This window comes from Melanotaenia boesemani, chromosome 12 (assembly GCF_017639745.1).
Source record: "Melanotaenia boesemani isolate fMelBoe1 chromosome 12, fMelBoe1.pri, whole genome shotgun sequence".
Taxonomy (NCBI): Eukaryota; Metazoa; Chordata; class Actinopteri; order Atheriniformes; family Melanotaeniidae; genus Melanotaenia; species Melanotaenia boesemani.
In genome coordinates, this window is record NC_055693.1 from 26657777 (window position 1) to 26685077 (window position 27301).

At 39.6% G+C, this 27301-nt stretch overlaps 1 protein-coding gene across 1 annotated transcript in view; it reads right to left on the bottom strand.

The window, feature by feature from the left end:
- Positions 1 to 27301, bottom strand: part of ptpn4a (protein tyrosine phosphatase non-receptor type 4a) — a 77542-nt gene that overhangs the window by 7033 nt on the left and 43208 nt on the right. Inside the window, exons 6-19 of the mRNA XM_042002102.1 lie at positions 27023 to 27067; positions 25543 to 25595; positions 20366 to 20486; positions 19893 to 19980; positions 16378 to 16466; positions 13643 to 13706; positions 11384 to 11556; positions 9496 to 9564; positions 9085 to 9219; positions 7377 to 7538; positions 2685 to 2844; positions 1033 to 1116; positions 851 to 907; positions 596 to 752 (exon numbers count right to left, since the gene is read on the bottom strand). Coding sequence (XP_041858036.1) covers positions 596 to 752; positions 851 to 907; positions 1033 to 1116; positions 2685 to 2844; positions 7377 to 7538; positions 9085 to 9219; positions 9496 to 9564; positions 11384 to 11556; positions 13643 to 13706; positions 16378 to 16466; positions 19893 to 19980; positions 20366 to 20486; positions 25543 to 25595; positions 27023 to 27067 — 1457 coding nt within the window. The remainder of the gene's footprint in view (positions 1 to 595; positions 753 to 850; positions 908 to 1032; positions 1117 to 2684; positions 2845 to 7376; positions 7539 to 9084; positions 9220 to 9495; positions 9565 to 11383; positions 11557 to 13642; positions 13707 to 16377; positions 16467 to 19892; positions 19981 to 20365; positions 20487 to 25542; positions 25596 to 27022; positions 27068 to 27301) is intronic.

The following is a 27301-nucleotide window of genomic DNA, read 5'->3' on the forward strand; positions in this document are numbered from 1 at the left end:
TAAAACAGATAAAACAAAAGAAAGGACAATAAAAAGACAAACATGAAACTAATATTCATCAAGAAATGCCAAAACTCAGCCTGGTTTAAAAGCTAGAGAGTAAAAATGAGCCTTTAAACAAGATTTTACAGGCTGATCAGAAAGAACTGAGACGCATAGAACCCAAAACTTAATAAATATCACTTGTAAATAAAAAACTGAGATTGAGTCTGAACCGTTTAAAGCCCAGAAATGTCCATCTTCTTTTTTATTATAATTCCAAAAATGTTTATAACCTCAAAATTCAAATGAACATGCACCACACAGACTAGATCAGGGGTAGCCAGTGTTGGTCCTCGAGGGCACCAATCCGGCAGGTTTTCCAGATTTCCCTGCTCCAGCACACCTGACTCAAATTAAATGGATCCAACAGCCTATAAGGATCTCCACAATGACTCGTTAGTTTAAGTCAGGTGTGTTGGGGCACGGAAATCTGGAAAACCTGCCAGATTGGTGCCCTCGAGGACCAACGTTGGCTACCCCTGGACTAGATCTTTTAGTCATATAAGCAGCTGGAACAACTGACCAATCAAAATCAACTTAGAAAACACCTCACCATTTGGTCTGACCAATAGGATGAGCTCTCCAGAATGGCTCTCACAGCTGGCCTTGATGAACATGACCACCTGGTCATGAGTGTGATCAGAGATGTCCCGTCCATTAATTAAGACCACCTGGTCACCCTCGTTGAGACGAGGTACACATAGGTCAGCCTGCAGAGGAGGGCAGGGACAATCGAAAGAGTAAATGAATGCTAAAGCTAAGCTAGCTGTTGCTAGCTGATGCTACAGTGCACCTTGATAGAACTTACTGATGTTCCTGGAGCCACCCTGGACACAATAATAGGCATCTTCTGATCAGCTCCACCCTGAAGACAAAAAGACACATTAATAAATCAGCATGATCCATAGCCCAAGAGACCAAGTAACATTACATCAGGTAAGTGAGATGGAGTGATCTGAAGAACACGTTCCAGCTTGATTCAGCTCTAACCTTGACGTTGAAGCCAAAACGTCCATGTTCATCAGGTCTCATCTTGATCAGGACCAGATTATCATGGGGGACGACTCCATTTAACTGAAAGACAAGAATTCAACAGAGAAATCACATTTACATCCTGCTACATCATCCCTCTGTGGGTGCTCACAGCTCAGTGTGCTTTGGTGTAATCTAGAGGTGCAGCTCTAACCTTCTGTTGCATTAAGTTAGTGGTTTCCAAACTGGGGGCAAAGCTAACTGGCACAAATGCTGCAGCCTCCTCTAAATGTAAGGCTTGAAAACGGTCAGAATCTTCATAAATAAGAAAGGATAAAGGGGTTTTTGGTGAATCAGTTCACCGCTGTGACAAAGCACCTACATGCTAAAAATCAGCTTCTCTCATCGAGTTAATGCCAAATTCAGATTTTAAATGTGGTGTGAACAACAACTTTGTTCATGCGTTAATGCATAAAAAACATAACGTGCCAATTCCGCAGAATAATTTCTTTTCATTAACGCGTTAATTTAGACAGCCCTAGTTTTTATTCACATTGGTATGGAGTTATGTAGTATAGGAACACTTATGAATACTGAGCACTAGTACACACACGTTCTATCGGACCGGTACCTGATACTGGTATCGATGCTTCCGCAGTGGTGAATCAACAACAGACATTTTAACAATCACTAGAAAATATGGTGAGGCATATCTTGCTCTGGTCATGGCCAAGTAATTATTATTGTGGATGAAAAAGGGGGCTCTGCAGCAAAAGTTTGGGAACCACTGCATTAAGTGAACACTTAAGAAATGTAATGATTCATTAATGGCCACCAGGGGGCAGAAAAAAAATTAAGCATTTGCGATGTCACCTCACGTGACCGTAAACACATTCTTTTCCAACATACAGCACTGTGCAGTTTGAGCCACCCCCTCATTTCTTTAGATATTGTCAAGAAAATGGGAAATGGGTCAATTTTTGATGCCACGGTGCTTCAGTTAAGGTCAGGTCTCTGGGGAGTATTCATCCCTCCATAAAACCTGTTTCTAGCCAGTTCTTGTGTTATTTATTGCCCTGTTTCCCTTTCATGGAGACCATTAGTTATGACGCTTTCATGAATAGAAGATGGACCAACTGAACGTTCAGATGCATCACTAAGGTCCTTTTGTTATTTCAAATTCTTAAGGAGAGATCTCAGATGTTTTCATCACTTCCTTCATTTTATAGGAGCAAAAATACAATTTTATGTCTGTCAAACAGAGCTGCTGTAGACATGTTCTGGCACAAATTAGATGTCCTTATTAGACGGTTCTTTACTGTTTATGTGTAGAAGCAACACAGGTTCATCCCTTGAGTTAGGAGCATTTTTTTAATGCGTGAAATTTTTATAGGTCAGTGTTTAGGGCTAAACAAACAAAGCAAAACCCACATTCCTCCGAAAATGGTTAGGTACAAGAACTGACCTGTGGGTATCTATTTATCTTCTAAAGTATATTTTGAACTGTCTTGTACATAAAGTGCTATACAAATAAATTTGCCTTGCCTATAAAAAAACAATACTTTGAAAACCTGCTTTAAATGCAGTTTAATGAGTTTTTTAAATTCTCATCAAGTAAACTTAATATTTTCAATTCCATTTCAATGTACAACATGAAGCTTTGCACTCACCGTGGTTTTGTCAGTGTTGACGGGAACATCGTACATCTCATTGATGTGGTTGTCCAGGAGGCTTTGCTGGGAATGGGCCTGGATGATCTGGCTCAGAGTCTTCCTGCTCAGCTGCTTCGGGGGCAGAGCTGGAGGCTGGCCATCCACCCCATCAGGAGACCTTAGGGAGGCAAACGGAGGCAGAAAAAAACAAAGTGAGGGCGGAAGATGAAATGACAGAACTGTAAGTCTGACATGTTTCTTTAGTAAAGATTATAAATCTATCCATCTATAATAAAAACAATGCATAAAATTTAATGACATTAATTCAAATAAAATGAAGGGAAATTATAACGTTGATGCACTAATACGCTCCACAGCTGCAGAGTCATCAGAGTATTCTTCTAGGTGACAGAGTTGTACTGAAGTCTGGGGTGTACATTATGAAAAGAAATGCTGGGAGGACGTTATTTTCAAACTGACTTTTACGTTTATGTTTATATGATGTTACAGATTTTGAAGTCACGGTTGAGCCGTGAGAGAGAAATGTACAAAAGCAGAAAAGAAATAGGATGAGAAAGATTGAATAAGACAGAAAAGCTTAATAGTGCTGCAAGTCATATCGTAACCCCAACAAAAAGGGTGCAAAAGAAAGGAACCCCCCCCCGCCTATAATCATTGAGACAATAAAAGCCAGTCAGTGGACACGCTAAGACAACTCAGCCAGTCAGTTAAGGCTTCCAGCAGCATCTTGGCTCTGGTGGGTCAAACTCAGCCGTTTCACTGTGTGAGAGAGAGCATGAACCAGCTCTCCTTGGGGGCGGGGGCACCAGTCAAAGAGCATTGCCTTTGTTTTGCCTGCTGCTGGTGCCACTTTGTGTCTTTAAACACATGCACACACTCCAACTAACAGTTATTATGGGTCAAAACTGGGTCAGGCTCTCAGATGGATTGCGGTGCACAGCAGACCTGAGCCAAGACTGCTCATCATCCTCCGTTACTCCATTCCCTGAAAATAACACGTGTGATAAATATGCAAACATCTGCATACATTAGCCTAACTTAGGAAAGGCCTTGGGAAAAGGAGAGTTAATCATCTATAAAGGCCATATTTTAGTTTTCCTTTTTGCTTGGGTCCAAATACTAAAACTTTAAGAAAATTTTCTAGGATGGAACAGAATAAAATGAGCTTGTAGTGATGGAAAAAAAAGCCCCCACGTTCCCTTAAAACTAGAGCAAGATAAAGGAGCTGATCACTGATCACAGACTGCTGGAAGAATGATCAGCTGGTACAGATCGCTGATTTAAATGATAGATTTTCTATTAAATGCTGGGGTGAAAACGTCCTGATATGGCTGTTGCTCACACTCACATCATATCACTCTTTTAAACCACAGCAGTATGTTCTTAGTTAGTGGAAAAAATATTTATCTTAAGTATATTTTTTGAAGCTAAAAGTCATGTTTTATGAAATAAGAGCTAGAATAAATGTGAATGGGAACAAAACTTAATTACACAGAGGAAATAAACTGAAAGCATTGGGAGACTCATTTTATCCATCATGTATCACCAAATTTAGCTGGTCCCAGACCACTAAACAGTGGAGGATTATACAAGTGCTAAGACAAAAAACAAACAAAAAAAACCTTGATAAACATATAACATCAGATGGTAATCAGTGAGGACACTGAACATATTATTTTGTGCCATAATACTGAATGCAGACTTTGTTTAGTTTGAATTAAAGCTCCTGTTTTCTGATGATTGTGGTCGACTGATTAATTTCAATGAATTGCAGTTTTTTTCTAATTCACACAACAAAAAGAAGAGATGTGTGCATATAACTGATATAACATACAAATACAGCTGGTTAGAAATGACTTAATATCATCTGTAACTACAGCCACTGACCACTTTGTTAGGTCCAACCTTGCTAGTACCGGGTTGGACCCATTTTTGACCTCTGAACTGTCTTACTTCTTGGTGTCATAGATTGAAGAAGTTGTTGAGAAACATTCCTCAGAGATTTTGCTCCATATTGACATGACAGCAACACACAGTTGCTGCAGGTTTGTCGGCTGCATCCATGATGAGAATCTCCCGTTCCACCACATCCTGCTCTACTGGATTGAGATCTGGTGACTGTGGAGGCCGTTGGAGTCCAGTGAAGTCATTGTCATGTTCTAGAAAGCAGCTGGAGATGATCTGTGTTTTGTGACATGGTGTATTATCCTGCTGGAAGTAGCATCAGAAGATGCTACACTGTGTTCATAAAGGGATGGACATGGTCAGCAACAATTCTCAGGTAAGCTGTGGTGGTTAAACCAGGCCACGTTAGTACTAAGGGATCCAAAGTGGGCCAAGAAAATATCCCCCATACCATAACACCACCAGCAGACTGAACCATTGATTCAAAGCAAGAAGGAACCATGCTTTCATAAATTTATGCCAAATTCTGACTCGAACATGGATTCGCTGCACAAATGACCTGTAGCCTCTGTATTTGCCCCTCTGTTGCCTTTCTAGCATCTCCATCCACCCTTCCTCTCTTCTGACCTTCGACATCAACAAGGCATTTTGGTCCAGAGAACTGCTGCTCACTGGACATTTCCTGTTTTTCAGACTGTTCTCTGTAAACCATGCAGATGGTTGTGTGTGAAAATCCCAGCAGATCAGCATTTTCTAAAGTACTCAGACCAACAACCATACCACTTTTGTGTTAACAAGCAGTTAAACAGATGTGCCTAATAAAGTGGCCATGAGTCTGTTTGCTCATTAGCCTTGTGCAAGTAACTTTAACATCTGTCTCAAGACTCAGGTTGAATGAGTTTATAAAAACCCACCCTGACATTGGGTACTTGTTATGCTTGTAGTTCTGACACCATCAGCTGAGCACAAGTTGTTTTTTTTTTTCTTTTGTTTAGGTTGTTTGTGTGCATGAGTGTGTAATCTTACTGGGATATAAAGCATCCATAGTCCAAAATAAATAAGTCACTCAACTATATATCTGCGTAGTCACAGCTTTTCTCTATAATATAATAATAATAAAAAAAATCTGCCCTTCAGATTATTATTATTGTTATTATTTTTTAGTAAACAGAAAAAAGTACTTAGCTGGCCAATAATGATCGGTTCCTAATTGGTGCACCAATAATAAAGTTGCAAGCTATTTCTAACGTGTAATCCCATAATTTTCCCCGCTGGAATACGTCTGTATTTCTAGAAGCCTTCACAAAATTTCCCTAAACGTAGAACATATGTTGATTTTCCAAATATTTGCTAAACTGATGAAGTGCTTAAAAGTTTATCCAGGTCTACTCTGACTAGAGCTGGAGGAAAATCAGGAACATTTGGGAAAATCTGGATTACAGGCCTGAGCAAAGTGGTGAATCCGGTAATCGGCTGAGATAACAAATATGTAATCGTGTTTCCATCTTTAGCATTAAGAACGAGGTTCTTACAGGAAAAATGCAGATTTATATCTGGTAAAAAGAAGAAGCAGTTATTTAGAAGCTGATCTGAATCAGGCTCAATCTTTTACAGACATAACAGGGCAAACATTCAAAAACAAACTTAGTTTCTTTTGACAATAATTATCCTTTAGAAATTGAAACTAGGAAACTATTTTGTAATATTTGCAGCCAAACCGGAACATCTGAGTTGAGGAAAGTCCAGTAATGGACTGATTTGGGCCTCAGAGGGACTTCTGGTCTTGTTGTTGGGGTTTTAATAGCAGCAAAGAGAAACTAATCCTCTCCATGGAGGGAAAATGGTCTCAGTGAGAATCTTTAAGTTTGCAGAATCTAAACTAAATCTGTGTCTGACTGGCTGCTTATCCTTATTATCAATCCACATTTACGTTTTTGTAGAAGTTCATTATTTAACAGAAAACTCTGCTTGTTATAGAGGTAAAAAGCTGTGTTTTCTGAACACAAACCTGGGGAAATATGACTAACAAACCCCAGACAGCCAATCAAACAGCATGCATGGATAAAGTGTGCGCTGACTGAAGCAGAGAGCAGGTGATTATGTCATCTTTTGGCCCTGAAACAGAGTGATGAGCCACTAAACTTGGCATTTGTTTGTCTGTGAGGAGCTGCCACTTTGATGTTACTTAACCACTCCAACTGAGAAATGTTCCATCTTCCCAGCTCCTCTCATCCGAACTCTACGGCTCCAGACTTTAAAACTGCAATTTGGGACTTAAAAGAACTTTACCAGATATTTTATAGTATGTGAGAATGTGCAGCCAGCACAAAAAGTAACTCCTGGTTCAGCCCTGCCGAACAACCTCTCCACCTCCACCCTACTATAAACACATTTTATGGGCCATTTTTCAAAGGGTTCATCTTTCCAATGGGGCCAGCTAAGTGACACTGGGAGAGGGTGTGAACTCTGGGGTGAAGCCACAGACACTGAAAGACATTCAAAGAAATAAAAATAAAACAGTCATGACAGCAGACTGAAACTAGCCCTGATGAGGGATGTGTCATTTCTAAATTAAAGGGTGGCTGTTCTCAGGAGACGTTTTATTTATGAAGCAGTGAAATTATGATCCAACAAACTGATGTTTTTCCCAAAGAGAGACAGCTTTAAACAACATGGTCAGCATCAAAAACAAGAAATCAGGAAAAGATGGGGGAAGAAATGAAGGTGTGATGTATGGAGGTGAAGTCAGAGTTTAATGAAATGTCCTGCAGGGCGGAGACTCACGGTGTCGAATCCAGGCTGATGCTGTTGGCCTGCGTGGACGATGCCGACTTGTGATTGGAGGAGAAAACGGGTAAGCTGGGTGAAGCGTGGATCACGTGATCAACCAGGTGGCCAACTGATGACGGACGTAGTCGTGTGCCTTCTTGTACAAACAGCGAGTTCCTGACAAACACACAAAAAGAAATGAGAGGTTTGAATGCCGCGAAGAAAACCTGGAATGTTCTGGGAGTGGTGGAGGTGTGATTAATTTCAGGATAATTTTATTATTTTAATATGTTTTGCTGATATTATTATGGATATTTATGTTTTTTTTTGTATGACTGCAGTCTTGTCTGTAATGATTGTTGATTCGGTACTAAAGTACAATTTTCCTTACAGGTGGCAATAAAGTCTCATCTCATCTTAACTTGTTACAGGGAAAAAGTTTTATTATTGAATGGGTACTATAAGCCTGGTATTAGGGCTGCATGATTCAAAATTATAAACAAAATTATTTTAGAACTGTAATTATCCTTTCTTGTAATCTAGCATGTCTTATAATTATATATTAAATTATAATAAAAAATGTATGATTATAATCCTAGAATTTTTAATTACAATTCTTCATTTATATTTTCAAATATTTTAATAATTTATTGTTTTTCTTTGGGATTAAGTAAAATATTTATCCATTTAATTTCTTTGTGATCAGTGTTAACAGATTTTTTTCCTTGATTATTCAGATTTTTATGGGAAAAAACAAAACAAAACCAAAAACACATAAAAGTGTAACAAAAAAATTAACAAAAATTAGGTTCATGTGGGCATCGCCGCTGATTTCCACCCTGCTAACTGTGATGGCGTCTCTATACAGGAGGAAGCAGCGGTGCCCATGGATGTCCTCTCCAAAGCAAGCCTTTGTCATATTTTAGGAAAATCACGAAAAATCTAAAAAACCATAAAAAGCTAAAGCGGTGCCGACAGCTCCAGCATCCATTGTGGACCACATCAGCTTTCAGAGATACACAAGTCGTCTAGCTGAGGTAAAGACACAAAAACCCAGAAAAGTCACCACTGCAGAACAACATCCACTTTATGCTTTACAACGGTGGACCAGCAGGAAGGTTTGAGTTTTAAGCAGGTCGACTGAGTCGGATTCTGTTTAATTCTTGGGAACAACTTGCTCATGGTTCGGTTGTAGAGGCCGCTGCTGCAAAGGCTGCAAATCTGCCCGTCATCTGCACAGTCAGTCCCATCATATTTTCCCTTATGAATAGAAAATATGTTCTAATAGAAATGTTTCTGAAATGCAAATACTATGACCTATTAAAATGAAATAGTTCAAACTCATAATTTTTTACAATCTTGTCAGACAGGAAGAAAATGCAGCGCAACCTCTGAGTCACACGCTTGGTTTGCTTCTGTTTTACATTCCTATTGACGTAGTACAAATATCTCCCATTCATTTAAATGTGGGAAGCTAAAATCCTGACTGAGCCCCACCAGATGTTAGAGTGAGACCAAGTGATTTATTCAAAAACTACACCAGAATTGTCATAAATCTATGACATTTTCTTCATTAAATGGTCAAATAAAATGACTCGCAAGAAGTCATGTGATAACATCCTTAAAAAAAGTCTGCATTGTAGTTTTATAGTAGACAGAAAAGTAACAACATAAAGCACTTCATCATTTAAGATTTTTGGTTTATTTCTCAATGAAAACTCACTGGTTGGGTGTGCCGGGTGGCGAGCGAGTGGGCAGACTCTGGGTCTCCAGTCTCTCATCTGATAGGCTGTTTCTGCTGACTGACTCCCAGTCAGTCCCGCCCACTAACTTCCTGGCCAGTGGTTTGCTGGGAGACCTGCTCAGACAAACACACCGAATCACTGAATTCATTTCAACAGTACGATGATGCTCAAAGTGAAATGAACTGTCTGTTTTCCACTGGTGATAATACAGCACAACGTCAAGTTGATCGATGCTGATAGCTGAAAACATCTGAGCAGAGTTTTAAAACAATCAGCTCAACTTCAACCTGAACCAAAACAAGTGCTACATACAAAGTTCTGAGTACAGTGAAGGTAAACTCTACAATAAAGAGGAAATCTGATGCTTGCTATGTACAACAAACAGGTACCTGGCAAACACTCTGTCCTTGATTCCTTTCTCCTTTCCGTACTGCACAGACTGCACTTCTGTCCGCCCACTAAAGACAGAAACAACAAAAACAGCAGTTAAAGAGCAGATAAAAAGTACATCGTTTCATCACATGTAAAATAACTACAGTTTTATTAGAAGTGGTTCTTTTCCTGAAAATGAGCCTGACAGTTTATTTGAGTTTAATTACTTTTATTTGGTCCATGTATTTATGATGGCTACCTCACATATTGAGTGTTTGTTCTGAGTGTGGGTCATGCATACAGGATGAGATATAGAGGTGAGGAGTACAGGCGGTGCACGGGTGAGTGCAACTAGATATCCAACCACTGATGTGCTTCATTTTAAGGTGTGTAATACACACACACACAGGGTGTGCTTGTGTGATAGCTTAGCAATCACTTTTTATTTTGTGAGCTCAACACCATTCAAACACTAACGCCCCCTTTGTTGACTCCATGTTCAGGGCTTGTATTTTACATATCTCAGCACTTAGTTCAAGTTTACTAGGGATGCACTGATACCGATACCGGTATCTGGTATCGGCCTGATACTATGTGCATGTAGTCGTACTCGGTATCCATAAACGTGTTCCGATACTACAGAAACTGATACCGATGTGAAAAAACTAGCAAAATTAACACGTTAATGCAAAGAGATTAAATAAGTGAATTGTAAAGGGATTTATTGGTACTCATATCAGTACTCGATATCGACAATTACTAAAATGTAAGTACTTGTACTTGGTTTGAAAAAATGTGGTGTCGATGCATCCATCGAATTTACTTGTGTCCCCTAGTGGACTCTTTTGGAAACAGTCAATGTAAACCTGAGGTTCAAAAGTGAGAAAATTTCTGGCCCAACGTATGAAATTTTATAATTTTCTCAAAACAAGGAAATAGTACTTTATCTTGCAGTAATTAGACCTATTTTAGCTCTTTAAAAAAGCCCAAATTCACAAGTCAAAAGAGTTATAGTTGATATCTCAAGGGCAAAAACACAACATCAAGTAAAACATCAGACAAGGCTCGCTCATTTTGCATCACTACTACTCAATAATACATCACAAGACTCTAGATGCATCTCTCACGCTTACATTTCATTAAACGACGGAAATGAAAAGTGTTACCAGTGAGTTAAAACAAAGCTGACACAATGTTATGACCCAGTTAAGAGACAACTTTTTATTTTCTCTCAAGCCTTCAGCTGTGTGAACACATAAAACGTGCTGCTTTGTGACAGAAATGTGCTGATAGAGAGGAGTGGAAACAGCTTTTTTGGTCTGAAAAATTAACTCTGACGGCCAATGTCCACCGGGTCAATGTCCGTGTGCGCCTCTGTGGCGGGTCAATTTATACCGAGTCCGTGTCAAATGCGGAGCGCCTGCGAGTGCAGTCCATGTAGCTGAATCCCCGATATTACGAAATCACAGGAGAATTGTGATTTCCAAGGTAAACATGTCGTCCATCATGAGATAAAGAAAACCATGACACCCCTGAACGACCTGTTTACATAGTCCAGTAATTGTAAATCTGAATGGGGGCTTTTATTTTGAAAAAACTTTTACACTGCTCCCGTGACTGATTTCCTGTCAGGCCCGATCTGAACTGCTGAGGTTGACACGTTCTGGGCGGCAAAAATAGACTCTGCACGCATGTTTAGCAGAGAGTCGTGACAAGGTGCTTCTGGGATGCTTGTAAAACGTGCTGCGGTGCGAACAGCTGCGGAGGCCACGGCGCAACCGGAACGCAGCGCACTTGCTCCCGGTGGAAACTGGCCTTAAGCACGCTTACTAATGTGCACAATTACCACAAGCCTGAAAGGCTCAGTATGTGTGCTTGTGTTCATTCTGTTCCTCTTGTCCTTACCAGTATCTGAACTTTGAGCCCAGGGTGAAGTAATGAGCGAAGAAGTTCTTCTGTGGGGGGATGGGCCGCTCCAGCCTGAAGAAGGTGTGGTGCTCCACGCAGGCCTTCCACAGGTTCTTACAGGCCCGGTAGTTGACCATGTTGAACCCCAGCAATGTCTCACGAGTCTCCGTCTGCTTGCACCGGAAAGAAAAAGAAAGTTTACAATATATTTTATGGAATATCTCCAGAGCTGGTTCATCTATCTTTTTATCCATTTAATCCATTAATTTAAGCCGTTACTGGTTCTGAATTAATTTTCATTTATTCTGCTTATTATAGATTTATTTCATTTATTGATCAAATTTTATATTTATATTATATATATTTAATGAATATATTATTTTAGTTATTTGTTTTACTTGTACTGTTAATCCATTACATTTAAAATTAAATGGAAAAAAAATTTTATTCCAGAGGGAGATTCCAATGTTGTAGTAGTTTTTATTTTTAAGTAATAAATTTAAATATAACAGAATTTAAAGGATATAGGAGACTTTCTCTTATCATATATTCCTTATCTTTAACTATTTTTCTGTCCTCATTAATCTTGATTTCTAGCTGTTTGAGCTATTTTAGCAAACTATCTGAATATATATTTAATCTCTATTTAAATTAAATGCAGAGCCAAATTTCCCAATTGGAATTAAAGAAGTTACTATTATTATAATCTATTTATTGTTTTTGTTGTGTTTTTAAAGACAAAGAAATGCCAAAGAAAAACAAGTTAAGAGATTCACATGGAAGGATTTTACCTGTCAGACTTAAAACATGTTCAAACATCTAAAACTTTGTTTTACTAAACTGAGGAATAAGAGATTTTCTCCTGTATTCTGTTCAGGACGTTTTAGGGCAGGTCATAAATCACAGCTCCGTGAAGCAGCAGAGTGGGTATTCATTAGCTAAAGCCGACTCCGCCCCAACACTGTAACGTTATAAATAAGTCCACCATAATCAATTATCCTTGCCAACTACACCATGTATCTGTGTAACTGATAACCAATTAGCAAACCATTTTGTCTTCATCCCAGAAAGAATATCCACAACCCAGTCTGCTTACTAAACCTACGTAGGAGTACTGAGATGGAGACCATGATTAGTTTTGTGAAGAGCGAGGCGGACATGCGGCACTGCTGCAGGTCTGGCAAGATTTATACTTGGTGGAAGTTTGTGACCTTGTCTCTTGGATGGTTCAGGGCTTTATGTGGAAGTACAGTAGTTACACACCACATGGAGCCAACAGTGCATGGAGAGGTCAGAGCGCTGTACATTTATTCTGAGAAACAACGCTGGACGATTCCATTGGGTTAAAACAACGGTGGCTTATTGTAGCTGATCTGAGATCATTTAATTTTGAAAGAATGGTTAATAACACATTTTTCTCAGTTTAGTGTACAAGCCAGTTTTAATCAGAATTAATTAACACACCTTTGCTCAGTCAGGCAAAACGGCTTAAAAGTGACAAAGTGGCAACAAAGCATGAGACCTCCGCCATCAATAATTAGTGACGGGTTTTTCTAAGAATCACATTTTCTTCTTTCTTTTTTTAAACACCAGACAAGTCACTTGGTTCATGTACAAGGATCAGTTGAAATGAGAGTTAATGATGTTGAGAAGACACATGTGGATAAAGATGTGCAGCTTGTTACTGGTTTTTCTAATGAACCGAGACAAAGCCGGTGCAGCAGCAGACTTTGAACACATCCAAAGGTCAATGATAAAATAAACATTAATGCATCAACCGCTAGGAGTTTGGTTTTTCCTCATCGTATCCTCTAATTTTAATTTTACCATCTAATCTAATTAAACCAAATTATGAGGCAAGACCTGGATGGTAAGAGGTGGCCATGAATACAAGTGGTGCAACAGGGATAAAGCATGGCTGAGTATCTGTGGTGGAGACGCAGGGTTCACAGTAAACAAAGAGATTCACATGTCAAACAAAGGATGTGAGTGCAGGATTAAAGATGGGATGACAAACACAGCAGGGAGGGTTAATCTGACAGATTAGAAACACACAGATTAGATTAAACACGGCACAATTCACGTGTTGTAATGTGTGACAGTTCATACATGCAGTCATACAGTCAGTATGTTTAGAAAAACACGCATTAGATGAACTCCATCTGTTCACAAACTAGGTTGCGGGTGGAGGTGGTGGTCAAGAAGTGTTTGTGTGTGCGTTTGTGTGTGTGTGTGTGTGTGTGTGTGTACTCCTACCCCATCTCTTCTCAGCTGGATGAAAAACTGTTTGCACTTGAAGGAGATTTTCACTATTTTCAACCTGGAAACCAGAAAAGACAAAAAAGGTTTGTTAGCTCAACCAGTTTTAAACATAACAATGTTAATGTTTTACACATAAATACACCTGATGTCCTCATACATGCTGATCTTATTTAGTTTTATCTTTAAAAGGTTGCACATGTGCCTGCAAACAAATATTTTAAATCTGAAAACTGCTCTCTGAAACATGCAGAAACAACCGTCAATGAGCACAACGTCGACCTCAAACTAAAAAAAAAGTAAGTAAAAGTAAAATAATTATCTTAGCAGCCTTTCTGAGGTCTGGAACAAAGATAAAAATATTTCCTAACTTTGGAAAAAGAAGAGAAAGTCTGAAAATTGGCTGTGTAGCTATTTTTAGTCACTTTGGCAGATGTATGGATTCCTTTATTAAACAGCAAATAAAATGAAATACAAAAGATCCACTCCTTATAATTATACTCTAACTTTGTGTTTGGATAATTCCCCCCCCCCCCCCTTGACTCAAGCAGGGCCAGGATTTTGAAAAAATGAACAAAACTAATGACAAAAATAAATAAATAATAAAAATATAAATCATTTCTAATAAATAACAATATTCTCATTACAGAAATTTTTTAAAGCATTATTTTACGTTTCATAAAATATAATAAATAAAATTAAAATATTAAACACCATTTTTATTTCTTTGGCCCTTTAACATGTCAGATCCAAATAAAAAAAGCAAATGATAAGGTGTTGCAGTTTTTATTTGTTAATCTGCTTCATACTTGAGACGAGAACTGACAAAGACTCCTGAAATGAGAAGCCAACTCCTCTGACCCTTGATGCACATCTAAACTGTTCATTTAACCTTCAACCTTCCCTCGTAGCTGGAGGGTCCTACAAGCGTGACCGCGACCGAGACTCCCAGCGCTTCAACAATACCCACATTTCCACATCTAGCTGCACAGAAGGACAGACAGTATAAATTATACTAAAATCAGAGAACCACACACACACACATGTGGCCGCAGTAAGACGTCTTTTGATGAGCAGCAGCGGCAGAGTAACATAATCCCTTCCTAGAGTTCTGCTGCTGTTGCTGTGAGTCATCGCTCTCTGCTAAATATATTCAACATACTCACACACACACTTGCATGGACAACCACACACATGCTTAAGCAGAGCGTGAGTCATGCCCCATCTAAGTGTGGCTCATTTGTCAGGCTGCTGCAGACAGAAATAGGGAAAAGGCAAAAAAATTCTAAATGTAACTCTGCAGCTCTCTTGCCTTTTCCTTATCTCACAGTTTGACTAACACTGAAAGGAAAAATGGCTACAAGAAAGGAGAGATGGTATGAGACGTGACGGGGCTTAAACACATGTAGAAACAGGGAGTTTCTTTGAAAGAGAGGTTGAAAAAATGAGAGCGCAGAGGTGTCGAATATTCTGTTTCACTCTTTTTGTCTCACAGCTCAACAGCTGCTGGTGAAGCCGTTGGTCTCCAAGTTTAGCTCCGAATCAACTTGGGAGGACTTTACATTGAGAGTAGCAAAATAATAAAAATCGCCTAAAATCAGCCTATAAAAAAACCCACACATGCAGCAGCTGCTGTAAGCATTCAGGTCAGAGCATGTAATATTCTACACATCAGTGATTATCTTCAGGAGTCCTCTGCACCATTAACATTTAGCCTCCCACGGTGCAGCAGCAGGGTTAAGGAGATTTCCAAGAACTGATTCTTTGGAGAAAGAATAAGATGTGAAGACTGATTACAGGTAGAAACGAAGTGAAGGGAAAGGAGGTCAGTAAGAGAATGAGCAGATTTGATGCCTGTAATGTTTCCAGGAAACCTAGTTTAACATGAGCTCCTCCATCCGAAAGAATCGGATGGAATCAACAGCCTATTCTGGAAAAGATCAACCGGAGCTTAAACATTATTATCCCAGGTCAATAATCGCTTTGTGAGAGGTTTCCAAAATATTATGCAGCCTTGTTTTCAGCAGAGAGAGTTCCTGGAGGCAGTTCAAGTGGAGCTGGCAGCACATTGCTGGGCAGAGAGGTGGATTTGCAACAAGGACGTCCACACTTCAGGGGAAATTACAAAGTATGAAAATATCAATGAAGAGCACTGTTTTTCTTTCACACCCTATAGCTGCCAGGTTTTCTGGTGGACAAAGAGTACAGAAACCTTCAAACAACTGTGATCTCAGCCTTAGAGCAGGTGGGACTACAGCGTTTGATCACAAATGCTTGTTTTCAGGTTGAAAAGGCATACTTTAACACAGGTTATTATTTGGATTTCTCTCCTCTTTTTAAATCATCCATCCTCACAGCCTTCACTGCTACAGCAATGATTACACGTTCGCTGATCAGTAACCAGTGTAACCAAGCGCTTTGCTTAAAATAAAACATGAGCGTGAACCAACTTTCTAAAACTGAGCTGTGACAAATCAGATTTGATCGTCAACACTTCCACAAATTGCCCCTCATGGTGTGGCTGCACTGTCTCCGTCTCATTTAGACATTGTTTAAATCAAATCCCAAATCTGCCTTTTTTCCCCACTGATTACAGTCCTTTATTCTCTTTAAGTCAAGCACTAGATTAGAAAGTAGCATCACATAAATCTCACCAAGAAATGGTTTGGCTGCATACAGTCGTGTGTGTGATTTCACCGCCTTCTTTCAATAAGTGTTTGTGTGTGACTCACCATGGGAAGTAGTTGATCCGTATCCTGTTTTTGTAAACCACAATGCCGGCGGACATCACCCCGATGAGAATCTCTGTGTTACTCTGGTCCTAAGAGGAGAAGGAACAATCAGAGTGTGTTTTGAAAACAGAGAAAGAAATATTTGTGTAAATAAATCACATGAAACCCTTTTAAGTGACTCAAGGGCACCTGTTCACATTAGGTATAAACATACATCCTGAATGAGCCGATCACAAGTGACACTACATGCAGGCAGAAATGAGTTTGGAATCACATTAGCATTAACATCCTGGCCACGTTTGGCTTGTTTGCACACCGAATAGTCGGCTAGACTCTGTATGGTCGGGGATTTGTTTGGTTCATTTGGAGGTTTGGAACGTTCAGCTAGTCCGAGTTTGCTTTTACACTGCACATAGTCAAATGAACCGACCCTTTAGAGCAGGGGTGGCCAACGTCGGTCCTCGAGAGCCACAATCCTGCAGGTTTTCCAAATTTCCCTGCTCCAGCACACCTGACTTAAACTAATGAGTCATCGTGCAGATCCTTATAGGCTGCTGGATCCATATGGCCACCCCTGCTTTAGAGCAATGTATTCCTGTCCATGTTAGAGGTGGTGCTGCATCAAGAATTACTGAAGGAGAGGACAAGACAAACAAGGAACAAGAAATCTTTTGCTTAATGCAGGGCTAGAACAAGCAAATGGCTATTTATTTGATATCAGAGCTTCTATTCCAGACTAATTTGGCCACTGAAAGCTTTTTGTGTTGCTCTTTTTGTCCCCCATAAAAGTCTTATTTTTTGCATTTTTTTGTTCTTTAAAAAATATATATGTACTATTTAATATTTTAACCAAACCTTAAGATGAACAACTGAACAGAGAAATAAATAAACAAATGAACACAGGTCAAAGTTTTGACATTTTGTTGCTTTGGATTCACTCATTTCTCCACCTTTTCCAGACACACTCATACTTTAAATCTATCTCTCCGTCTCTCTTTTACTTTGTGTATCTGGTCTGTACCACTACACTGGCTGCCTTATAAGAGTCTACCCCCCTTGCTTTTTTCACATAATGGTATGACCCTAGTCTTTACTGGCATGTGACTAGCCACATTATGTGCCAATCAAAATAGAGTCCCGCCCATGGTACCGATTCAGCTCTCGACTAAGGGAGTTTGTGCTTCCCAATGACGACAAAGCGTCGGCTCTTAAAGAGGCAGCTTGTTTGTGAATGATACATTACTAGATTCCACACAAGCAGCACAGCTGGATGTTTCTTGGATATGTGAAACGATTGACCTGCAATCTGTGGGAATATTTGAAAGAAACAACGTTTTATGGCTAAAAGTTTTATTAAAATGTATTGTTGGGACTTTTGCCGATAAAAAAATGGACAATTATATCAGGAAAATATCAATCAGTAAATTCCTAAAAAGGATTTATAAGCAAATTACCTAAAAAAAAAAAATCTAAATTTTAGTTTGAGCGTACTTGCTGTGGTGACGGCATTGTAAAATATAGAATTAATAATAATACTGCATTAATTAGATCACAAAAATCTTAATCCTTATCCACAAGACGACAAATTGAGGAGCATCTACTAAAGTTTTTAAATTGTTTGGACGTTTTACGTACGTGGAACCACCAACCAGCGTACATCGTTTTGGGAGACTGAAAACCCTCATTTTTGACACTGAGTCCCAAAGTGAATAAATCTGAAAATGTCACTGTGATTATAATCCAAAAGCTTCTTTCCTGAACCTAAAATGCCGTAGACCCATTTCTCCCTTAACCCATGAGAGCCCGACGTGACATTTTTGTCACATACATTTTCTGAGACATTTTGCTTCAGATTATGGTATAAACTTTGCTCAGAATTCTGTTGAACACAATCTGATATTCGTCTTCCGTCCCCTAATAGATACCCAGAAACAGAAAACCATATTATAACATTTTTAATATATCATATGGTAATAAATGGTGGATATCCCATATAAATGTTTTTGTAACATTTTGTTAAAAGGCCAAATAAAGATCTCATATTTAAAAAATTGTACTTTTCTTACCATTTTTTTCATGGGTCGTGCCTTAATGGGTTAACCCATAAGCACAAACCCCGCCAACACGAGTTTATGTACATGCTCCATGTTTTCTTCTCTGTATTTCTGTGGCACTGTTACAGCGCCACATACAGGCCTGGCATACATACTACAGTGTCTTCAGTGGCTGTGTAGGTGCACACGTTTCCTCACAATTATTGCGTGTTACAGAGAAGGTTTTGAAAACTGGTTTTGTCTCTGTGTGGGTGTAGCCTTAGCTTTGTGGTTGTCACAAATGTACTCACACACAGAGCAAAGCTGCTGAATTTCTGAAGTTAAAACTTTGGTTTGTCTTTCTCAGAGTTAAGGTCACTGTAAGATCCAGTCATTATGCCCTTTTCGTCTCTTACGTAAAGACTTTGACACAAGCTTATTCATGTGCATTTTAATGTGTAAAAAATGACAGCTTACTATGTGATGTAAGCTACATGTTTATTTCCCAATACAGTGGCAACTGAAATCCGGCCACGTGGTCAGTTAGGACACGCATTAATACACATGTTAATACCAATTGTAAACACGGCTAAAAGATCTCCATTTATAAGGAGAACCAGAGCAATGTGGATTTAGATCTTTATAGGAACCTTACAAGCTGAATAAAATTGCTTCCTTCAATGGAAGAGTATCTGGAAGTTTGCCTGTTCTGCGTTCTGCTGAGATTCATGTGCGTGCATGTGCAGCTGGACCAGCTGCCACAACACACACACATGATGTGTGACACAGTGAAGTTTATCTTTTTAATTTGTCTGCTAGCTTCCATGTTTACACCGGATAAGTAAGCTGCATGTAAGCTAAGTGTAAGCCCCAAATTTTACAATGCTTAAGCCTTTCACCTTTTCACTCCATCATGACATCATAGCCGATACCACACTGCTCTCATTTACTTCCTGCGGATCTGATCTATAGGATGAGCAGGAAATGACAGACAGAGTAGGTTATGTAAGCACTCGTTCAGTTTAATCTGCTCTTTTTCTTCACGACTAACCAGTGGAAATTTTATATGAGGAGAGGAAGGGTACCAAACAATGGCTGTACTATTTTGCTATTATCTGCTGGTGGTGAGATGGGAGCTGAATGCCAGTGTGTGGCATTTCTGCAGAGTGTGGGCATCAACTGTAAACACTGCAGCTCCTCCAAGCTGATCTCATTGCCAGTGCAGAGACACTTGGCTCTGCAGCTGCTAGCCTAATGGAAACAGTGCAGAATCGTCCATGTTGTGTTGATGGGGAAGGGAAAACCTGTTACACACTGGAGCCTTCTGGGTATCAACTTTAATCATAAATGGTTGTGGGTGGATAAAAGCTGTATGGTGTCAAAACGCTCCTGGTTTTGTGGGAGAGGGAAAGAAGTGAGACAGCTGAGATAACAGATGAAATCAGGTCTCTAGCTTAACACAGACATAGAATAAAATCTTACCCTTGCATAGTGCAGCTCTACCCCGTAGAGCTCCAGCGTGCGTGCTGTGTTCAAATAATTAAACTCCGACTGGGCAGGAGATAGACCGCTGAGAGAGGGAGAAGGGTACAGAGACAAACGGGGGAGGTTGTGTGGGAGCAAAGGCAGAGGAGATGGCAGGGCAGTGTGTTAGATGTACAGAAGGAGAAAGGAGACAAAGAGAAATAACAAAACACAATCAGAAATAACCTGAATGAAAGGCAAGGGAAAGGTCAGATAAACTGTAACATGTGAGCTGCTTGTGTATGTGCACATCTGGAAATGTCAGTGCACAGTAAAGAAACCGTGAGTTTTCTCACTTGTAATAATCTTTGACAGTGTTGAGTATGATCCATACTGAAGACAGAGTTAATTACAGCTTCATTATCTGGACATTTCTTTTTCTTTTCCTGCCACTTGCATGTGTATGTTCAGCTGTGAGTGTCCTGGTGTACCTGTGCTGCTGGTGATGTTTGGCGACCTCTTTGTGGAAGTCTTGTGGGGGGTTTGGGATGAAGCAGTAGTTGGATAAGTAGCCGGAACTGTGTTCTGTTTCGCTGTAATCCCCCAACTCAGCTAGAAAAGGAGAAAGAGAGGAATTAAAACAGCGTTCAATTTGGATGCTTTCCTTATAATTACATTTTCTGTAGGTTGCAGGAAAGACGGCTAACAGGGCTAAGGGTAGGCCCCTACGAAATCTGTTTTTTTTTCTCCCCAAATTCCATGTTTTCTGTTTTTTTATCCTCCCAAGAATTCTGTGTTTTACTATATAGCTTAATTTCATCATTAATCATGTGCTGGATGTACGCAATTTCAACAGTTCTATAGGAAAATAAATCATTTTTATGAAGACATTATTATCTTCATAATAACCGACCCGCAGCATCGAGGAGATGTAGTCTTTGCAAAAAATTCCTGCTTCAACAGTTCAGCTTAGTACCATAAGCTTTTCTTTCTTTTAAATTATTATTTCTAGTTTGAACACACAGCAGTCTCTCCTACAAGCAGTTTTGTCTACATGGACTTTTCCACAGATCTTCTTCAGGACAGCCACCATCTGCAGCTCAAACACTCGGGCTAAGTGAGTTTGTTAGAAGCTAACCTTATTTTTCAGATAACCCTCCTTTAACAAAAAACGGAAGGAGAATTTTCAGCTTTTTTAGAGTGAATTAGGACAAAATGTCTTCATTTCTTAGACAACTCTGGTATTATTGTTGGTGTCTTAACTTTTTAGGGGTGATGTGAGTCCTGCCAGTTCAGGCACCGTCTTGCTTTTCTTGTTTATTTGGCTCAAACACGTTGAAAAACTCTTAAGATTTGTAGGAAGAGCAGATCACATAGTCACATTCCATAATTCCGAGATATTCCACGTTTTACAAGGGATTCCATTTTTAATGTTAAATCCTGCGGTTTTGTCCCTGTTTTCCGCATTGCGACAATCGCAGGAAAAAACAAAAGACAGTTGTCTGCATGACAACTAGAACTGCTTTATAAAGATCAGTCAGACAAGTCGAGGGCTGAGTCTGCTGAAAAATCTTCAAGTGTGCGACCCCCTGCTGCAGATCAGTCAAGTAGTGTAAACCCACTTAAACTTCAAACCCTGTATTCAAGAGAAAACAGGTCATACTGTGGGAAATACAATAATCCAACTGAAAATGCTGTAGTTTGAACTTGGCTTTAAGTGCTTTAATGTTTGCAGCAAATTGTTGCATATCTTCTATAAATCTGTGTTGGAGAGTTCCGTTTGCTTTGCAGCCATCTGTTGAGGCTGCAGCATCTGAGCCAGTTACTCAGAGAAAGTAAATATAGTGATAAATGAGTCTGGCTCAGAGATCGGGACTATTCTGGAGGCTGTGGAGCTGATTGGACAAAGAGAAATGATGCAAAAAGCTGCTCAACATAATGAACGACACTACACATGCTCTACGTAATGGTGATCAAACAACAGGGTCTTCAGTCAGAGGCTTCTTCAGCTCTACTGCAATAACGATCATTGACAGCTAAAGGAGGGTAATTCCTAGGGGTGTTAAAAGGGTAAAGAAAAAGCATATTAAATTGTTTACATTTGACTGCCATGGTTATTATAACTAAGTGGTTATAAAGCATTTTGTTTCAAAAACTAAATAGGAGTAAAGTTTACATTATATTTTGATTTAATGTCAACAAACAAATGTTTTCATGGTTTTGTTTTACATTAAGTTTTAAAGCTTTATACACAGAATGCAGCCATTTCTATTTTAGTACAAAGAACAGATTGTTTTAAATGGTAAATGGTCTGTACTTATATAGCGCTTTTCACATTCACCCATTCACACACACATTCACACGCTGATGGCGGAAGCTGCCATGCAAAGCGCTCAACCGCGACCCATCAGGAGCAATTGGGGGTTCGGTGTCTTACTAAGGGCTACAGGACAACCACTCTACCCACTGAGCCATGGCGCCCCCTGTTTTTCATTTAAATGTCTGATTGAGCTCAGTAAAAAAATCATTTTTAGTTTATTTGATATAAATGGAAGTGATTGTGTTAAATCAGCATATGATATTGTCTCCTATTAATCACTGACTCCTGAATTAAATCTAACACGTACCACTGTCTAAGTTCTGATACTGGTAGGGCTGAGATTACACAGTGGCTTTCTGGGGAGACTTGTCTTTGGGCGTGTAGATGCATGGACGTTAGTGTACGGCAGTGCGGTTAAAAACATGGTTACCAGCAAAAACATTCTGCTTCTGCTGTTTGCAGCTGATTCAATCAGAAACGTCTCAGAGATGGAAAGTTTTTTTAACAACCCTAAAAAGCAGCCCATTTGGTGGTTGCTGTTTGGGTGGATGACAGAACAAACAAAGCTACCGTCCTCGGTGCTGAAAGAAACAGAACATAACACCTGCACACCTGGAAAATTTAATTAATTAAATTAAATAAAAGAATAAACACACAATGCTGAAAAATGAATGCCATCCATTAAAGGAAACATCAGTAACCTTAGACAAAAACTTAATGTAACTTGAAAGTGGAGTATTTTTAGGGCTCCCCATTTGAGCATCAGCTGAATGTCTCTGAATTTGTCTTAGAGCTAAAGTAATATCATTCTATCAAGGTTGAAAGCTGCATGTTTACATGACGAGGGGTTGTACTCAAAGCAAATTAATTTTTACAGTTTTTCTCAGTTCTCTTTTGTTAAAGCCAAGAGCATTATCACAAAGATAAACACACACTGCGCTCTTAGGATTAAAGGGCAGTGAAAACACCAGGAGATTAAAAGCACAACACTCGTCATATTGTGTAATAATGCCACATTACTGCTGAGTGGGAAGATGTTATATAAATGTGTACAAGTGAGATTTTATGTCTGTACAGAATTTCAGCTGAAATACAGGCAACACAGCCAGGTTACCTCATATTATTAACCAAGATCATTTAAGGTTGGAGCAAAACAACAAAAAAAAACAGCAAAAAATCCTTAACTATGATTAACATTCATGTTTTGGGTCTTCTTTTTATGCACACTTTTTTTTATTAAGTCATTAGCTAGAGGCAATAGACTGTAGTTCAGACAGTAGAGGAGAATAGCCAACAATTTCCATTTAAAGATAATAAAACGAGTGTTTGTAGAGAACCAGCAGAGAAAGAAAGAAATGGCTCCTAACAGCATTCAATAATCTTAAGGATGAAGAGCTGAAGGCGCATCCCATTAGCTCACCAACTTGCAGCTGAAGCTCAAAAACATCAATTTGCTCAAGTAGTCCCCTGACTGACCGACGGGCGAGTAGCCTAAGCATATTGACCAACAAATCAATTACAGCTTAGACACTTATTGATGTGTATATACCGCCAGGGACGTACACTGTTCAGCTACAACTGTGAAACGACTGACAGGTAAAGCGGAAAACAGAGTATCCTGTTACGATGGCATCTGTCAAGAGGTTGAAAATCTAGATTTTGGAGCTGAAATTTTTTTTTGAGTGACTTAGCATCTCTGAGAGAAGGATAACCAGCGAGGGTCATTGGCGCTCAGTGGCATTCAGCCTCAAACGGCCTCTAGATTCTGCAGATTTCTGCTCGATCATGTACAAAACAAGTTAGCAGAGGAGGTCTTATAGGTCCCACGTTTTCATGGCTTAGCACGAGTCGGCGCCACATGATGCCAGGCAGGAGGTTTTAATGTTACAGATTATCTGTGGTATGTGGACAGTCCACAGCTTCTGTCTGACAACAGTGGGCTACTGTTGGTCTTGTTACATGCCGATTTCAGTGTTAATACCAGCGCGGATCAGAGACTAGTCCGTCCCATCTCTCTTTTTATATCCATCGTTTGATGTGAAATCCGTAGCTTTACTTAAAGTGGAAAGACCCGCTGGGGCTTGAGCTTTCTTCCAGTGATGGAATTAACTAATCAAAAAAAGATGTTTGATGATGCATTTATTTGTAAATCAGGTAAATCAATCCACGCGTCCAGGCGTCCAAGTGTGTGTAAGTCCATTCCCTCAGCTTCCATCACCATCAACTCTAAAACCTTACAGAAATCAGCTTTAAAGATGTAAAAGTGGATGCAACATTTTGGAAGATATCGTAAACTGCATTTAAAAACATCTCATCAGCTACTCTGAAATAAACCTATAATATTTTATTTCTCTTTACCTTCACTTGAGGAATAGGTTGCTATGGTTGTTTAGTCAATAAAAAGAAAAACTGAATTTAGGACTAACAGCAGGGATTTGTGATGATCTGAGTGTGCAAGCTTTGGTGTGGGATTTAGAGTCATCTGTGCTGGCACTTGGGCTGAATTAGCAGCATAGCAGCTGCTTCAAGCAGTCTCTTTTTCTCTCTCTCCTTTCAAAGCAAACATTTATCTCCATAATCTGTGCTGGCACAGCAAGGAGTGCCAACATGGACCAAGCAACACATTGAGTGTGTTAAAGTGTAAAAGTAGCGGTGTCAGGGCATTGCTAGTCTAGGTCAAATCGCCTCTTTGACCTATATACTGTGGTACTGCGGCTGTGCAGATTCCCTGCAAAATATGCCACAGAAGAGAAGCACAGAAGGCGGTGGGGAGAGCACTGGGGAGCGAGGTTAAAGACAGAGAGGGGGGCGCTATTAGAGCTTAAAGGGGAGGAGGGGTACATAAAAAGGGATGGAAACAACTAAGAATAAAGATGCAGGCAGATAGCTGTGAAACACTGCATTAAAATAAGAAAGAGAATGTGAGAGAATCAGATTACTGTATCAGGGGTCACCATCATGATGACACATATTTGAGCAACCACTACAAAAAAAAAAGAAAAAAAAAAAAAGAAAAAAAACTGTTTAGTGTAAATGTCCACTGGCCAGTTGAGTTAACCCAACACAACTCTATTTGCCTCTGCAAATCATGTGCACATTAAAGGCTGATTTTGGATCAGTTCTTCCAACAAAAAACCACAATCTCATAGAATATTTATAACGTCTACAGTAACATAAAATATCCCCACATGGCTTAAATGAAATCATCGTGGTTTCGGAGCAGCAGTTATAAATGCACCCCAGCAACCACAGCCATTACATTTAACAGTGTGTGCTGCTAAAGAAAGTCCTAATGAATTGTTTTTCCATTGTTACATGGGATGGGTGCACTCAGGGAGCAATACTTACACTGAACAGCGTAGGATGCCAGCAGTGCGGCTGTGTTGTGAGGACAGAGCAATCTGGAAATAACACACAGAAAATAAACAGAAATAAGCATGTGATTCATCTTTAGTCAATACATGAAATGATTATAAAGAGGGTCTTTTTGGAGAGAAAAAAAAAATCAGATCACTCATCCTTGGTCATGTGAAAAATCCAATATACACTCACCGGACACTTTTTAGCTAATCAGCCAATCACATGGCAGCAACTCAGTATTTTTAGTCATGTAGACATGGTTAAGATGACTTGATGAAGTTCAAACTGAGCATCAGAATGAGGAAGAAAAGGGATTTAAGTGACTTTGAATGTGGCATGACTGTTGGTCTGAGTATTTTAGAAACTGCTGATTTACTGGGATTTCAACACACAACCATCTCTGGGGTTTACAGAGAATGGTCTGGAAAAGAGAAAATATCCAGTTAGAAGCAAATGTTTGGACCAAAATGTCTTTTTGATGTCAAAGGTCAGAGGAGAATGGGCAGACTGGTGGGAGATGATAGAAAGGCAACATCAAGTCATATAACCACTCGTTCCAACCAAGTTATGCAGAATAACATCTCTGAACACGCAACACGTCCAACCTGGAAGCAGATGGACTACAGCAGAAGAAGACCACCATTCCTGTCAGCTGAGAACAGGAAACTGAGGCCAAATTCACGTAGATTGGACAAGAGAAGATGGAAAAACTTTGTCTGGTCTGATGAGTCTCCATTTCAGCTCCGTGTTCAGATGGTAGGGTCAGAATTTGGTAGAAACATGAAAGCCTGGATCCATCCTGCTGTGTATCAACAGTTTAGGCTACTGGTGGTGTAATGGTATGGGGGATTAATCTCTTGGCACACTGGAAACACTTCAACACCATAGCCTATTAGAGTATTGTAGCTGACCATTTTCATCCCTTTATAACCACAGTGTAGCATCTTCTTAATGGCTACTTCCAGTAGGTAATGTCACAAAGCACAAATCATCTCCAACTGCTTTCTTGAACATGACAATGAGTTTACTGGACACCAACGGCCTCCACAGTCACCAGATCTCAATCCAGTAGAGCAGCTTTGGGATGTGGTGGAACGGGAGATTCTCATCATGGATGTGCAGCAACTATGTGATGCTGTCATGTCAATATGAAGCAAAATCTCTGAGGAATGTTTCCACCACCTCGCTGAATCTATAACACCAAGAATTAAGATATTTATTAAGGCAAAAGGGGGTCCAACCTACTACTACCCAGTACTACCTAATAAAGTGGTCGCGAGTGTAAATTAAATTTTTCTGAAAAGAACCCAGAGAGAAAAAAGCTGGAGCAGAAAGAAAAATGTAAAAAAATGAAGCTAGAACACATGCAAGCATATCCTGTGTTGTGCATAAACTTCCTTCCAGTCATGCACATCTTGGCTTTACTCTGTTTATACAACATCTTGTACATAAACTGCAACATACTCACCTTCCAGTTAATACATCCTGTTTGATCTGAAGAAAATATTGGTACCTGGGGGGATAACACACAGCATTAAGAGAAAGAAGCAGCAGCCTTTTCTAACTATGTGTATATTAAACTTACTTTCACTATGAGATAAATGTGGCAAATCTTGCAGAAGACAGTTCTGCTGTGACTTGAATGTACAGTGCACCACATCAGCATGTCTTGTTCAAGGCTCGCGTTTTACAAGACCACAGCTAAAGTTAAGATGGTGCTTCCATGTCTCCTCTGCATGTTTGTGTG